Source organism: Alligator sinensis, unplaced genomic scaffold (assembly GCF_000455745.1).
Source record: "Alligator sinensis unplaced genomic scaffold, ASM45574v1 scaffold56_1, whole genome shotgun sequence".
In the NCBI taxonomy this organism is placed as follows: Eukaryota; Metazoa; Chordata; order Crocodylia; family Alligatoridae; genus Alligator; species Alligator sinensis.
The window spans coordinates 3,198,951-3,215,286 of NW_005841960.1; the positions used below are offsets into that span (position 1 = coordinate 3,198,951).

General features: G+C 44.6%; 1 protein-coding gene across 2 annotated transcripts in view; it reads left to right on the forward strand.

The window, feature by feature from the left end:
- The first annotated feature begins 2,056 nt into the window (after positions 1 to 2,056).
- Positions 2,057 to 16,336, forward strand: part of LOC102374805 (complement factor H-like) — a 66,399-nt gene continuing 52,119 nt past the window's right edge. For both annotated transcript variants that reach the window (XM_014518492.2, XM_014518495.2), the window contains exons 1-2: positions 2,057 to 2,180; positions 10,499 to 10,699. In XM_014518492.2, the coding sequence (XP_014373978.1) occupies positions 2,075 to 2,180; positions 10,499 to 10,699 (307 nt within the window). In that variant the 5' untranslated portion in view covers positions 2,057 to 2,074. The remainder of the gene's footprint in view (positions 2,181 to 10,498; positions 10,700 to 16,336) is intronic.

Genomic DNA, 16,336 nt, shown 5'->3' on the forward strand with positions numbered 1-16,336 from the left:
CAGCCAGCATGGATTCTTTTTTTTTTTTCAGAATGAATCAAGGTATCTTTGAAAGGGTTAACTATTTCAGTAGATGAAGGGAATGCATTGTGAAAATAACATAGTTTAATTGTTAATAAGGCTTTTGGCCCAGGACTCTGTGACATTTCATAAGCAAAATGGAGAAATATGAGTTGCATAAAATTACTGTTATATGGATATATCATTAGTTGAAAAACTGCAAACAGTGAGTAACTTTAAATCAATTGATGTCGTAATGGCAGGAGGTTTCTAGCAATTTCTCACTTTGTTCTGAGTCCAGTGCCTTTTTACAAATAACTTGGATTCAGGAACAGAAAGTTTTCTGACCAAGTTTGCAGATAACACAAACCTGAGAGGGGTTGCAAAGACTTGGGAGATTAGCATTAGAATTCAAAAGGATCTTTGCAAATTGGAGAACTGTGCTCCAGCCCAGTGCTGCTTAGTGCGGGAGTCAAGCAGTACAGACATGCCTACACTTGGATTTACATGCTGCAGACTTCTTCTGTTCATTCTTGTGGGTGTCAGTGCTTACCCCATAAATACTTCCTAGAACAGGGATAATGTTTGTTTTTATAAATGCCCATGTCCTGTGGGGCTTACACAACAGTAACTAATCATTCTAAAATAGTACTCAGACAACTCAGAAGGGCATGACAAAAGAACTGAAGCCTGATGAAATAAGTAAATATTAACAATATTGATAGTGCTTGCATGTGATGGGAATCCCTAAAAGCCAAAGGAAAACAAAACAAAATGTGATTAATCAAAATTCCCAAGGTCCGTGTCCTCAATTACCTCCTACTTTCACTTATATAATGAGAGTTTTAGCTGGACAATCCTTTCTCCGTCCTGCTACAGCTTTTGAAAAGAGCAGATGGGGAAAAATGGGAAGTATTGACGCTTGACAGCACGTTCAGGTGGAATGGGGGTAACCTACAGATTGCTTAAGCAAAAATCTGAAGGGATAGTCAGAAAGAGAGAGTCTCTCTCTCTCTCTCTCTCTCTCTCTCTCTACATTAGAGGCAAAAGGGAACAAGGAAGGTTTTTGTGGTTTTCCATGGAAACCCTTACCTTTTACATTCTGCTAGGGTGCTTGGGAGACAAGAACCTGTTTGGCTTTTGAGCACTTTTTGAGTTAAGAGGTATATTCAGTTACACATACATTGCTTGAATTCTTGTTTGTATCCTGGGATGGAATGGGTTAGTACAAACAGCCAAGCTGTGCCTGAACGGTGCCTAAACGCTTTACTAACGCACCTCTGCTTCCTGATTAAACTCCTGTATAAGAAATTACAAATTTGATATTCTTTTAAAGACTTTAAACACATGTGTAGCAGCAGCCATTGTTCTTTCTTATCTAGGGGACTTGGACTGAATGGTTTCACCTTGAAAGGTCTTGTTGAAATACCTCCATTTGTTTTTCATGTGCCCATCCAATTTTCCTAACTAGGAGACTGAAAATTTCAACGCATACCGCCTATGTGGGTAATTCTCAAGCTTATTAAAGACAACTGAAACTCTCAACTAATTTCTGAATCAGGAATGACCTAAGATATCACCTCTTAGAAAACTATGGACCCAGTGCAGCCAACAAGGAAACTTATTTTTGGTCCTTGACTATCTGACTACAGTACAAGAAACTCTGTGTTTATGCCACTAAGTTTGTATTCTGTAAGAGGGAAGTACACAGCAGATGCCAAGAAGAAAACCATGCTGGGGCATGTGAGTTAACTTTACTGAAGGTGAAACCAGAGTTAAGAAAACCTCTTTTTTTCTGACACTGACAGAAGAATCACTTTTCTGACATAAGTGGTATTCTTGTCTGTCTCAGTACAGGTGTTTCACAGATAATGATGACTGGGGACCTTCAGGTCATGAAAAACTAATAAAAAATAAAATACCTTGGACTGCTTTCATGGTGGAGTTTACCTACGTTATCGCTGTACCTTGATGTTGACTAACAGTCAGTTGCCACAGCTGTGGCAATAGGAGGTACAAGAAGATCTGCCTGACAAAGCAGCTGAGAAGAGAATCCAAAGAGGAACGGAACTGCATGTCATCCATTGCAGGTGCTGGATTTATTTTCTGGATCCTCAGGATGACATTGCTGAGATATATGTTCATTCAGCTCCTCTGGGCTTACTCTTCTCAGGCAGAAGGTAAGGTATGAAAAGCATCAAAATATTCAGTTATTTTGAGTAGCTCCATTGCAAAGAATTTCTTTGGAACGAAATGATATAAGAAAGTGTCATCCAAAATAAAAGAAAACTGTGAGTTTGAGTGGGGCTCAGAGTAGAGGGATAATAAATAATTATGGGTCACTTATACATTTGTCCTTGCTGAGCTGCTTATTATTGCTCATGTTATTTGTTTGAAACCCTAGATATTCTGACTTTATTTATGCTCACTATTATATACAGTACAGGCAGTCCTCACAGTTATGGTGGGTTACGTTCCTGGAAAAGGCGCTGTAAGTCAAAAAGATTCAAGTCGAATCTGATTTTCCCATAGAAACAATGTTATACGAGGGGGTTACGTTCCTGACCAAGTGCCTGATGCCCAACATTTTATAGAAATAACCATAAACACCATATTTAAATCAGCTATTTAATTTTATTTAATCAGAAGGTGAAGGAACACCTTCACCAGGGTCAAGAAACTTACGCGTCACAGCACATCAGGAAGCAGACTGACTGGGTGACGTACGGCACTGGATCCTTGCACTTATGGCATGATGGCATGATGTTTGTGCACTGCCTGAGTTGCCGTCATGCCGTAAGTGCGAGGATCCAGCAACATAAGTAATAACATGGGTGTAAATGGCGGAGTGCCGCAAGTGCTAATCACCATAAGTCGACACACCCTAATTCAAGGACTGCCTGTATACGTCTTACTCCCCTACTATCCTCCTCAAGTAGCTACTTACATGCCTGCATGCTTCTATTTGGTACTAAATATGAAGTAGCTTATTCCACTGTTACTGAAAAGTTACCTTACTAGGGGATGACCATGTGACTAGTTACAAAGAAGTAGATGACACATTTTACAATCAGCATATTTTATACCACATTACCAAATGGGATGCCTATAAGTTCATGTTTCTTAATGTGTTTCCTTAAAGCTATAATGCTTATATGGTAACTATTCTTCAACAAAATAAATTCACAAGTCTGCATAATGCCTTGTAATGTTACTATGACTTAGGACAATAAGAGAATATATTACTCATTTTTCTTAACATCAAGGAGTTGACAGTAGAGGAGTTTAGGCATGTAAGTCTGTCACCTAGGCATGAGTGAGATCTTCAAAACCCCTCATAAGCTTGGACTTGACCCTATGGATGCCTAATGGCTCTTCTATTGGAGGACCTGATTTTGTAGGAAATATCAAAGCAATTAAGGACTAGATATTTCAGGCAATCCCAAGTATTCCGTGTGTAGGGTATTTTTGGGTAGGAAGGGCTGGAAAATTGGAGAGTCACCTTCAAGTCCAAGTTCTAATGAATAGTTAATTGCTACAAGGTGGAACACATGAGAGCCTGAGAGAAACCCAACTCAAGATCTCCAGTAGCTGGTGGTTAGGGCCCTCTTCTGAGATGTGGGAGATCTGTCCTCAGATCTCTTCCCCAAATATAATTAAGTGAATTCTTGAAAACAGGTTCCCCACCTATCAGGAAAGCATTGTAACCACCTATTAATAATATCTGGATACTTTTTAAAAAGACTGAGGCTTCACAGTTATGGTGTTACAGGTTACCTTTAAACCATCATAAAGGCACTTAAAATAGGAGCATTCATCCATTTAAGGGTGTTAACCATGCTAAAACCCCTTAAAAATTTTAAAGATATGCCAATTCAAGAGAAGGCTTTCTGATTTGTTTTGTTCAGTTCATTCCAGGGTACTGTTAGTCTTCTCCAGGGAGATTAAATGCTGTATTTTGATTCCTCCAGCATCCCAGGATGTACCATTCCCAGCCCTTCACACACCTTTGCTCTTGGGCAAACTTTAAATGTCCCTGAACTCTTCTGTCAACAGAATAGCTCTAGCCCCAAGCCAACATCCCCTTCTGCCCTGCAACTGTGAAGCCTCTGACAACTTTAAATGCTCCAGTGCAGCTCACCAATTTACTGCTTGCTCTAGCTCCCTGTGCAGTTCGCTATCTGCCTCAAGAGGATCAGATAAAAAGACAATTAACCACTAATGAGAATTGGCAATTGGATTTTAGTGCTGGGAAACCATCTCATTCACCAGTCACCTGCCTCTCTCCACTGCTGCTGCTGAATGCACCTTGGCTCAGCTTCTCGCCCCCCACACTGAATTTCACCTCTGATCCACCATGCCATGTATGCAGGCAGCCTCCAGGGTCTCAGCTTTTCCCCAGTGTGGTATGCAGTGAACTCACTTGGTCTTAGCTCTACCTTGGTGTGGCATGCATTCCACAAGACCACTGGGTCTCAGCTCTGTCCCCATGTGAATACTAACCCATGACCCAATTCCAATTCAGTGAAATATGTGCAAGAATTTGGTCCTTTTATTGTTCTATTTTTCACTCCTTTCTCTCTACTTATTTTTCCTTGTTTCCCCTGCCCACTTACTTCAAACATTTTTTCCCACCAAGTCAGAGCTGGCTTCTGCTCGCTGTAGACTGAGGGAAGCCACATGGTAGTTTCTCCACCTCTAAGCTATATGTTACCATCTCTCCTCTCCCACCCATGGAGGGATAGAGTCCTGGCTCCTCTCCATGCCTCTTCTCTTCAGACCCTGTAGTGGCAAGTCACAATCCTGCAGGTCTGAGATGGCATTAAATCTTACCCTGTGATTGCTCTGAAACTGTTCTAACTTTGACAGCTTTAAAATGTTTTAAAGATAACCTGTAACAGAACCCTAAGAAATGAAAAGAGGTGCTTGACTTTTGATGGGCAAAACTTGAGTTCCACCCATCTTCTCGTCATTTCTTACTGACTGGGGCAGGCAGTTTCCTGTTCAGCCAGTCGGCTTTAGTGAATTCCATTCTTAGCACCCTCACTGTCCCTTTGAATTGTATAGTCAAGGGTCTACCTGAGTCTGGTTTGTTGGCCTTAGTTGCACTGGCTTCTGAAGTAACACTAAAGAGAAAAAATGTGCCGAGAAGGGCTATGCAAATCAGCACTGTTCTGATTCGACTTCCGTTTTGATGATTCGACAGAACAGTGTTTCATGTCGAGTTTCATTTCATTTTGAAAGCACTGTTCTATTCTGTTGAAACTGTTTTGCTGTTTCAACGCTGTTTCAATGTTTTGCCCGTAGGTTATTATTGGGAAAAATAAAATGCAACAGGCAGGCAGGTTGGGAGCTCGCCCGCACCCCCAGGAGGGCTGCGGGGGCTGTGTCAGAGTCCTCCCGGGGGTGCGAGGCCCCAGCCTGCCTGCCAGATGACAGACTGGCACTGGACACAGCTGTATCCAGCACCAGGGAGATTGGTACTGCCACTGGCCCTGGGTGGCAGCACCTGGCTCCTGCCATGCGGCAGGCAGATTGGGGGCATGCACCCCTGTACAAGACATGGCTCAAGGAATGTCTGGGGCCTGGGGTACATCAGCTCATGCAGGGACCCTCCTCCACCCTGGGATCAGGGTGGAGGGTCCTTTCATGGGCTGAGGTGCCCTGGCCCTGCTGGCCCCAGGTGGCAGCACCTGGCTCCCATCAGCTGGCAGGCAGATCAGGGCCCCATGGGCACCACCAGAAGGCTTGTGGAGGCTGTGCTGTAGTCCTACCAGGGGGGTGTGCCCCTGATATGCCTGTCGGCTGACAGGAGCTGGGTGCTGCCGCCTGGGGCCAGCAGCATCACTGATCTTCCTGGTGTTGGGTGCGGGCTGTGCCCAGCACTGGCCTCCATCCCCAGGAGGACTCCGGCACAGCCCACACAGCCTTCCCAGGGGTGCAGGCAAGCCCCCAGTCTGCCTGCCAAATGAGAGGAGCCAGGTGCTGCTGGCTGGGACTGGCACTAAAGCCAGTAAGCCTGAAAGTTTTGAAATGTTTTGAGTTCTCTTGTCTCATTTCAAAGCTGTTTTAAAGGCTTTTGTTTCATTTCAGTTTCACTGTTTCAAGCTCAAAATGCATTGAAACAGCTTTGAAACAAAGCACCGGGTGAAATTTCACACAGCCCTGGTGGCTAGTATCACACCCGGTCACATTTTTCTCTTCAGCCAACCTGACCAGGTATCCATACACATCTGGGCCAGCTATGGATGGCCTTTAGCACTACTGTAAAGAGAAGCTCTCATTTGAACCTCTATAGCCCTCATGAGATGCTTTAAGCATTATGCAGTGGCACCCCAGTGACTAATTCAAGGCTGAGGACAGTTTTAGGCACCAGAGTATGGCAATGCCTAAAGCTTAAAGTTTTATATATAGAGTGTATTCAAATGTCTTAGTTATACGTTGATATTTTGTTTATTAATTTAGAAGCCTATAACAGAATCCAATATCATGAAAAAAGCATAGACTAGATAAACTGGAGAAAGTTGACAGAGAAGAGCAAGACTTATGTAAGACTCATGACTTTACATAGGCCAGCATACCCTGAGAAATATGCATATTGGCCTATGTAAATATCCAATGGTGGAGTTTGCTCCCAATGAGTTACTGTATTTACTCAAATATAAGACAAGATTTTTTCCCCCCAACCAGCAGTGGGGGGTGGGGATTAAATACATAGTCAGAAACAGCATGTGTTCAGTATATGAAGTTGATTGAATGCAGCCCTCACTGAAAGTGCCTGTAAAACACATGGTCTATACTGGGGAAATAGACCCTACCATAAGCCTAGTGGCTAGTGAAACCCATCTGAATAGGGTATAGTGCCCATTATGCAAATTCCCTATCAGCTCTGACTCTTTTTCAAGTCATGGTGAGCCACTACAGTACATACATTCTTCCTTCCCACAGCTGAGCAGCACCCTTTTCCCTCATTTCCAATGATTCCTCTTTCTTCACCAGGTTTAAAGGTCTGACAAATATCACCAAACTTCTGTCTAGATGAGAGGCTCTGGCACCCTGTCTCTTGGCCCATCACATATGATTAATGTGGCTTTGTCCTCCATAAGGTAGAACTGGACCAGGCAGCCCCATACCTCCTATGCAATTATTTTTTTGAGGATCCCAGGACTTATGACAGGACTGCCTTGTTCCAGTCATGAGTGGGGTGCTAATTAGCACATGGATGCTTGTGGAGGTGTTTTTTGGAGTACATATACTGAACAGTGCTGGGCTGTGGGGTTACCATGGTTTGAAACACTGTTAACTCTGCTGGGGCCCAGCCCAATGAACTATATGGTAAATCATGAGCCTTTGACTTTAAACTTTTATCATGCATAGTTTGTACTAAGTATAAGTAGGTATAAAAGTGGTGCTGAGCATGTGTATGAGGCATCTGTGCTGAAACTTGTAGCAATTTGTAAAAAATGTAAAATGCACCAATTCTGGATGAACTAAGTCTATGGGTACCCATGGTAATTTTCCTATATGCAAATTACTACAGTTATGTTTATTTCAAGGTCAGTAAGCTCATCTACACGAGACTTTTACTGTGGAGTTGACCATTTAGCTTTGCAGTAAACGTCTCACATTTACACATGCATTGGTATTAGGCAGAAGTAAACTAATTAACTCACCAGCAATGTAGTATTTGTAAATACAAGTACTATCCTGCAGGCTGACCCCCTGGGCCTCCTACCAGCTTAGGTTGCCCTGAACCAGCATAATGTGCTGCAGTCCTGGGTGCACATTTAAATGGTGTACCTGGGTACACCAGAGTTTATTGCTTCATATTAAGAGCATATGTAGACGTGCCTAGTGTTTTCAAATTTGCCCCTCCCTTCTACATACTGATGGAGGAAACAGTGCACAAGCAGGGTATGACAGTAAGGGAGGGGGAGGAGTTGCAAGGGGGAGAAGTTGGGTGGGGACAGAGGGCAAGGGGGCCACATGCCCCCTCCAATTAATTTTCTCTGCTGTAGCAGTTGGAGAGGAACAAATTCAAGCAAACCTCCAATAATGTGATTCTATACCTGTAAAATTATCGAAAATGTATACATTTTCTATATGTAGACTCTAATTATGGGGCATTGTCTTAAATTCAGGGTTGCCTTAGATTCACATAAATATATTATTGTCCTTTCAAGGAATATCTGAGAACTTTTTCCCTAGATTACTGCAGTTAGAGAAATATGGGAAATGAAAGATATAAAACTGATCAAGTTTGTTGTAGGCAGTTTAGTCAGATAGCCCTATGTTGGATTTTGAATGAGTCAGCATGAAATAGTTGGCATGGTCAAGGCCTGCTGCAGTTGTCTAACATTCTCTAACTGAGTTAAATTCAGGTTTAGCTACCAAAAGAAGAACATATGACTGTGGAATATTAGTGTATAAATTGCCCACAATCAATAGCCATGGGAGTTCTAGGTGGGTCCTTGGTCTGCGACCTGCAGGCAGCAGATTTGCAGCCTGGTGAAGAGACTCCTTAAACAATTTCCTCTTGTGTCTGCCTGTTAGAGTAGGGTTACATACTTCTCATAAAAATGATATCTGAGTACACAATAAATTTAAATTTGCTTTCAATTCAATGTTCAGTTACAGTAATTCGGTATTTTTCTCTACTTTAATGTTTAATTGTTTTCTTCTGACAATATTATTTTACAATTCAGATTCATTTTCAAATATAGCCTTATTTTTACAGTGATAAAGTGTCTGCCAGTAACAGCTCCAGAAAATGGAAGAATTGTCACATATAGTATATTCACATATGTCCAGAATAACCATTTATTTTGTGTTAATCAAACTGTATTGATGCCCTGATCTTCAATTCATGCTGTATGTGAAGAAAACAGTATAATCCAGGGAAATAAAATAATTCCATGGTAATGGATTAATGTTAGGCTTTCATTGTAACCTGTACATCAACGGTCACCAACCAGTGGATCTCGATCCACCAGTAGATCTTAGAGCCTCTTGCGGTAGATCTAGGAGACTCTTGGAGTTGATCCAAGCTTGGGGTGGGGGGTTGAGTGCCCACGTGCATGCATGTGTGCCTCAGCCCAGCAGGTTAGTCTGTGGGGGAGGGGAGGGAAGGGGCGGGGGCTAGATTCAGGCCCCCCTAGTGAGAGACATTGCTGCAGAGGTTGGAGCAGGGGTAAATTGAGGGGAGGCCCAGGCCTGGTGGGACTTACTTGCTGGGGAGGTGTACCCCCAAATATTTTTTTCTCCCTCTGCCTCGATCTGTGCCCTCCTTCCCTCCCCACAGACTTATCTGCTGGGCAAGAGGAATGAGGGGGTAGCAGTTCATGGTAGATTGTGGGTTGCTTTTAAATGCCAAAGGTGATCTCCTACTTAAAATGTTAGGAAAGGTTAGCAAAAATGGAAGATAAGAGTAATTAAAACCAAAAATATTTAACATATTTTGCCCATACCCAATAAGAGAGAGACTTTCCAGAGTCCAAACATAAGCTGAATCATATTTCTTATTGTGCATTAACACAGTAGTATGGTAATTTCCATTCAGTCACACCTAAGTTGTTACACATTGTTTTACTATTATATTCAATGGTGGAACTAGGGTAAATGGGCCAACGACCCCAGATGCTGACTTCAGAGGGTGAAAAAAAATGGCTGTTGCTGTTAGCTGAGTAATCACACTGAATTTAGGATGCATATCCTTTGGGGTTATTTGTTTAGTAAAGCACATAACACATTTGAGGGAGGGCTCTTAAAATATGCCTTAGCATCCTTCGAAAGAAAGGGGTTTTTATGCCATTTTTAAGTATTAAAACATGGTAAATTTTATTTGACCTGAAACAGTGTCTATGAAAGAGCACTTTTGTTATTTCTTGCTTCTAGGCATATCCATGCTTTAACACCACACCTGACAACAGAATCTAAGTTCCTTTTAATCTTGCAAGAAAGCTCATACCAGTCTCCCAGCTTCTGAAATTAAATGAGTCAGACATTTGCTCATGTGGTTTTAACAAGGAAATTAAGACTGAGCCCCTGCTGTGTTTTGACTGATAACCTAAACATCAGTGCACTTACCAGTGAGAGAGGAATCCTAGCAGAGGAATCCCTCCTCTCAAAACTGATGTATGCATTTTATCCAAAGATTATTTCTTGGAAAATGTGTAAGTAGTCCTGGGAGTAAGGATTTAGAACTTAACTTCCTGTTGCAGCCCAGCTCAATGTGCTGCAGTCCAGGCACATGTATAAACTGCCTGCCTAGGAGCTTCGTGGAAGCAATAAACTGTGGAGCAATATGTTTTGCAATTTTCTGCTGCCCCCTAATGGCGTGTGTAGATGTGCACCAGAGCTCCATAATTCAGTTAATGCAGTATTCAAATGATAGTGTTAAGCTGGGGAGAAAAAAGACCTATGAGAATTCACAACATTATTATTTCAGTTTCTTTCATGTATCTCATAATAGTTTATTTTGAACCTCTGTTTTTTCCAGTGCAACCTTGTGACTACCCACAGGTAGAAAATATTGAATTAAGTGGCTATTATCAAAGCAACAGAGAACGAGCCTTTCCAGCAAAGACAGGGTCATCAATGTACTACAGGTGTGCCCAGGGTTATGTAACTGCAACTGAGGAAAATTGGGTTTTAATCAGATGTACAAGAGATGGCTGGGATCCTGCACCAAAATGTATAAGTAAGTAAATGTAAAATTGTGTTATTGCCTCAAATCCTCCTTCACTATGATTACTAATCTCAAGCAGAGAAATGGTGGTGATTGAATAAAGTTGCTCCCTTATTCCCCTGCACTCCACCAGTAAGACTGTCACTGAAGGACATGAGTATGTCTCTTTCGAAAGGAGTGCCTCACACAATAGGCAGCAGCCATAGAGGGTTGGGTTTTGGAGAAGACTTTTGTTGTCTGTTCTTTTAGTTAACCTGCTCCCTCCCCTGTGCTGGCCCTTGTCACCTCCCCTGACATTTCTACCCCTGTAGCAAGGGGATGGGGAGGCTGTGATACCCCTTTGAGAGCAATTGAGTTATGGAGAGGTACTTGGGCCTAGCTAACTGAACAGTTATGGATAAGGATTGTGTATAACCTGTTGGGTAGAGACCCACAGGGGATGGGTGCTGTAGGTTGTAAAACCTTATGACGAGGAGAAAAATAATGAAATGGATATGGTGTTTACAGATGTTTTTGTTAACTTGAAATGCTTAGAGGGAATTGTTTTCCCTTCTGTCCCCCTTGAGTCTGTGCATGTGCGTCTTCTGTGTGTTTATGTTTCTGTACATATGTTTGTCTGTGCATGCATAGAAACATGCACGTGCACTCACTGACATATGGAAATGTATTATTTCCAGGACAGTTTCTGTGGCAGTTTCTGTAGCAGCTACTGTTTGGGCTCAGTCTGATTTTCCCTTCTGAGGGCTACTTCTTGATGGTAAAGCTGGGGAGTACTGCTTTCAGATGCTCTGAATGCAAAGTGATGCCAACCCATAATATTCCATTTTGCAGCACTCCGTATGTAGAAGACATGTATTTAAGGTGACCTATGTGGCTGATCGAGGACTTCTGTAATGTCAACAGAAAATTCGACTGGCGCATGAAGCACCTAGTCAGCCCTATGGCACATCATTTTTCCACTTCAATTTCTCATTCCAAACTCTGTCATTACTACTTGGAAAACCTTTCACATTTCACTCTGATTCAAAGAAAGGCTACAAAAAGCCGGGTGTTTTTCACAATCATGCACAAGCTACAAAAGCTACAAGATGCAGGATGGCCAGGGTAAGGGTGAATCTATACACAGCATTGATGTAGACCTTGTAAAGGAACACTTTGAGAAGCTGGACACCTTCAAGTCAGCGGGTCTTGACAGATTGCACCCCAGAGTACTTAAGGAGTTGGCAGCAGCCATAGGCCAGCCACTGGTGAAGATTTTCAAAAACTGCTGGAGCTCAGGTGTAGTACCTGAAGACTGGAAGAAGGTCAGTGTGGTGCCCATCTTAAGGAAAGGGAGGAAAGTAGATCCAGGGAACTACAGGCCAATCAGCTTGACCCCAATCCCTGGAAAGATTCTGGAAAAAATCATCAGAGACCATTCTTGATAAGCTGGCTGATGGCAACATCCTAAGGGAGAGACAGCATGGGTTTGTTGCAGGTAGGTCTTGCCTGACCAATCCCATCTCCTTCAAGGATCAGGTGATGGACCTGGACAAGGGAGAAGTGACTGACGTCATATATCTGGACTTTAACACAGCCTTAGATCTGGTGTCCCATGATCTCCTCTTGGAAAAATTGGCCAACTGTGGCCTCGGCTACATCACAGTCTGGTGGCTGAGGAATTGGCTCTGAGGCCAGACTTAGAGAGTGGTGGTCAATGGAAATGAATAAAGATGGTGCTCCATGATCAGTGGTGTCCCCCAAGGCTCTGTCCTTGGACCTGTTCTCTTTAACATCTTTGTCAACAATGTGGATACTGGTGTCAGAAGTGGACTGGCCAAGTTTTCTGATGACACCAAACTTTGGGGTAGAAAGTCCACACACCTAAGGATAGGCTAGTGATCCAGGCTGACTTGGATAGGCTAAAAAGTGGGCAGATATAAACCTGATGACATTCATTACCGACAAATGAAAGGTACTCCACCTGGGGACAAAAAACCTTCATCGCGCTTATAGGCTTGGCAGTGCTATGTTCGCTAGCACCAAGGCCAAAAGAGACCACAAGATGAACATGAGCCACCAATGTGATGTCACAGCTGGTAAAGCAAACCAAACTCTGGCTTGCATCTGTAGATGCTTCTCAAGTAAACCTCAGGATGTCATCCTCCCACTGTACTCAGCCTTGGTGAGGCTGCAGCTGGAGTACTGCATCCAGTTCTGGGCTCCACAATTCAAGGAGGATGTGGAGAAACTTGAGAGTTCAGAGGAGAGTCACGTGCATGGTCAGAGGACAGGAGAAGAGGTCTTATGAAGAGAGGCTGAGAGCCATGGGACTCTTCAGCCTCGAGCAGCCCAGACTCAGGGGTGAGCTGGTGGCAACCTATAAGTACATCAGGGGTGTGCATCAAGATCTGGGGGAACGTCTGTTCAACAGAGCACCCCAAGGGATGACAAGGACCAATGGTCACAAACTCCTCCAAGACCATTTTAGGCTGACCATAAGGACAAACTTCTTTACTGTACAAGCCCCCAAGGTCTGGAACAGGCTTCCTTCCTTCAGAGGTGGTGCAAGCACCTACTCTGCACTCCTTTAAGAAGTGTTTGGATGCTTATCTTGCTGGGATCCTTTGACCCTAGCTGACGTCCTGCCCTTGGGGCAGGGGACTAGACTCGATGATCTCCCAAGGTCCCTTCCAGCCCTAACGTCTATGAATCTATGAGTCTATGAAAAACAAAGCTAGTTTAACCATTCAAAGCTCTTCAAGAATCTTAAAGATTGATTTAAATTTTAAGATTCATAAATACCATGAAAATAACAATCTATTCCCAGTGAACATTTCATCTACCCCTATATAGAAAATTGTTCTTTATAGACACAGCTAGTGTCCAAATAAGTCTCAAAGAATATCATAAAGGCATGGCCTATACCTGAAAACATGGACAGCCACTAGAATAATGTACAGTCATGGGTAGCACCATATAAATAGACTGTGAAAACCATATTTTAATTTCTCCTATGAAGGTATCAATGGTGCTGTCTTCCAGATATAGCCAAAGGTAGAACAAAAACGGTAGCTCCCTGTACTGCACTGACACAGTAATAAACAATCTCTGTCCCAAAGAGCCTGAAATCTAAATAGGTAAGATAAAGAGTGTGAGAGAAAGGCACAGAATTTTTAAGAGTTTATAGAACAAATCCAGGACAGAGTCAGGATGGAAAAACAGTCCATGACCCCCAATCCTGTCCTTTAGACCACTGTTTCTCCACAGTAAATCCCAAAAGGCCATTGGGAACTGGATAGGAGTCATAAGGTATTGAACCATTTATGACAGCCTTAAGAAATGGAAATCCAACAACCCTACTTATTGCACATTCTTTACTTTGAACTAGGGCTCACTAACTTGGTCAGTTTGAGAAACACAGAAGGAGACTGTGTTACCTCTTGAAATTACATGCACATAGGGTATATCTACATGCACAAATAAGCGGGAATACATTCAATGTGCATTAAGCTAATGCAAATTAAGTGATATTTAGCAGGTGTCTGCATGTTCAGAGCCTTGGGACTAATTTTAGTCCCAAGTCCCTCCAGTGCTGCCATGTGCCCCTGTGGCCATTGGGAGGAGCTCCAGCCTTCTGCTACATGGCTGCCACCACTTGGCAGACATGTTGAAGCCAGACCCAAGTGCCAGCACTTGGCAGCCATCTTGGAAACTCTGATCCCTGGCCAGCTCCTATTCTGCCCAGGAATTGCGTGCCCAGCACAGGGGCAGCACACGGCACCTCCCTCCTTTCCCACCCTGCCTCCCTGCACCAGGGATGATCCAGCCCCTGCCCTACAATACCCATGCCCATTCCTCCTGCTTTCCCCCTCAACCAACAGTGCCCCTCCACCACCCTTCCCTCCGACCAACAATAAAAAGCCTGCTTACAAGTGGGAAACTATATACAGGTTGGAAACTATATACAATAATTTGGGTCTTCAAGTCCAGAATGGGGAGCTATGAGGGGGGAGGGGGGACAGGAGCTTGGGGGGCAAAGTCCCAGGGCAGGTGTTCAGCACCCCAGTTCCTGGATGTTCCCCCATGGGTCCAGGGGTTACAGTGACCCCAGTGGGTGGTGGCCTCATGTGCAGCAGGTTCTTTATCCATGTAGTGTGTGGAAAGTAGTGGTTCCGGCCCAGGTGGGAGGTGGCAGGGCCAAGATAGAGGCCGGGCCAGTGGGTGGGAAGGAGGTGCCCAAGGATCTCCTCTCAGGGCCAGGCAGGGGCTTGCTGTGGGGTGGTAGGCAGGGCCCAGGGATCAGGGGCTAGGCAGTGGGGGACATGTATGTGGGGACCAGGGCCAGGAGGATGTCCATGGCCTAGTGGTTGGTGTCCCCCTGCTGCCAAAGCTGCTCCAGGTGCTCCCACTCCAGGGCCTCCATGCGGGCCCAGTGGTCCCTCTGTGCCCAGTCCTGTGCCTCTGCCTCAGCTATGTCCTCCTCACTTCAGGCTTCCTCCTGTGCCTGCTCCCTCACCTCCCACTCCTCTGCCACTGCCACCAGCTGCTGGAATAGGAGAGTCTGGTTCCTAGTACACCACTGGCACACTGCTGGGTGGCTCCAGTGATGGGTGGTAGCAACCTGGATACCGCATCCCCACTGGGTGGGGCTGGTGGATTCTTCTCGGTGCTCAGATGTTGGCCCTGCAGAGGCAAGAGACAGAAGCCTTTTGTGAGAGCTTGCAACATTTCAGAGATAAGATGGGCTGTACCAGGAGTCATGCGCTTCCCGGTCTCAAATCACAGGTTGGCCATGCATGGGTGTCCAGGGACCATTTTAAGCTGGCTGGGCAGGCAGATGCATATTAAGGTATGTTGGAGCCCTGGACAAACACAAAATTGGAGGCCCCCTCCCTGCCTCAAGCTAGGCTGCAAGCAGGGGATGGGCCCCTTACCCTCCAGGTATTGGCAGGGGAGGCTGGGTGGACCCTGCCAGGCTGGGGAAGGTGGGGCACATGCCCACCTCGTAGATTCATAGATGTTAGGGTTGGAAGGGACCTCAATAGATCATCGAGTCTGACCCCCTGCATAGGCAGAAAAGAGTGCTGGGTTCAGATGACTCCAGCCAGATGCCCCTCTAACCTCCTCTTAAAGACCCCCAGGGTAAGAGAGAGCACCACCTCCCCTGGGAGCCCATTCCAGACCTTGGCCACTCTAACTGTGAAGAAGTTCTTCCTAATGTCCAGTCTAAATCTGCTCTCTGCTAGCTTGTGGCCATTATTTCTTGTGACCCCCCAGGGGTGCCTTGGTGAGTAGAGCCTCACCAATTCCCTTCTGCACCCCCATAATGAATTTATAAGCAGCCACAAGGTCGCCTCTCAACCTTCTCTTGCAGAGGCTGAAGAGGTCCAGGTGCCCTAGTCTCTCCTCGTAGGGCTTGGCCTACAAGCCCTTAACCATACGAATGGTCCTTCTCTGGACCCTCTCCTGGTTATCAACATCCCTCTTGAAGTGTGGTCCCCAAAACTGCATGCAGTACTCCAACTGCAGTCTGACCAGCACCCGATAGAGGGGAAGTATCACCTCCTTGGTTCTGTTCGTCATGCATCTGCTGATGCACAATAAAGTGCCATTAGCTTTTCTGATGGCTTTGTCACACTGACGACTCATGTTCATCTTGGAGTCCAC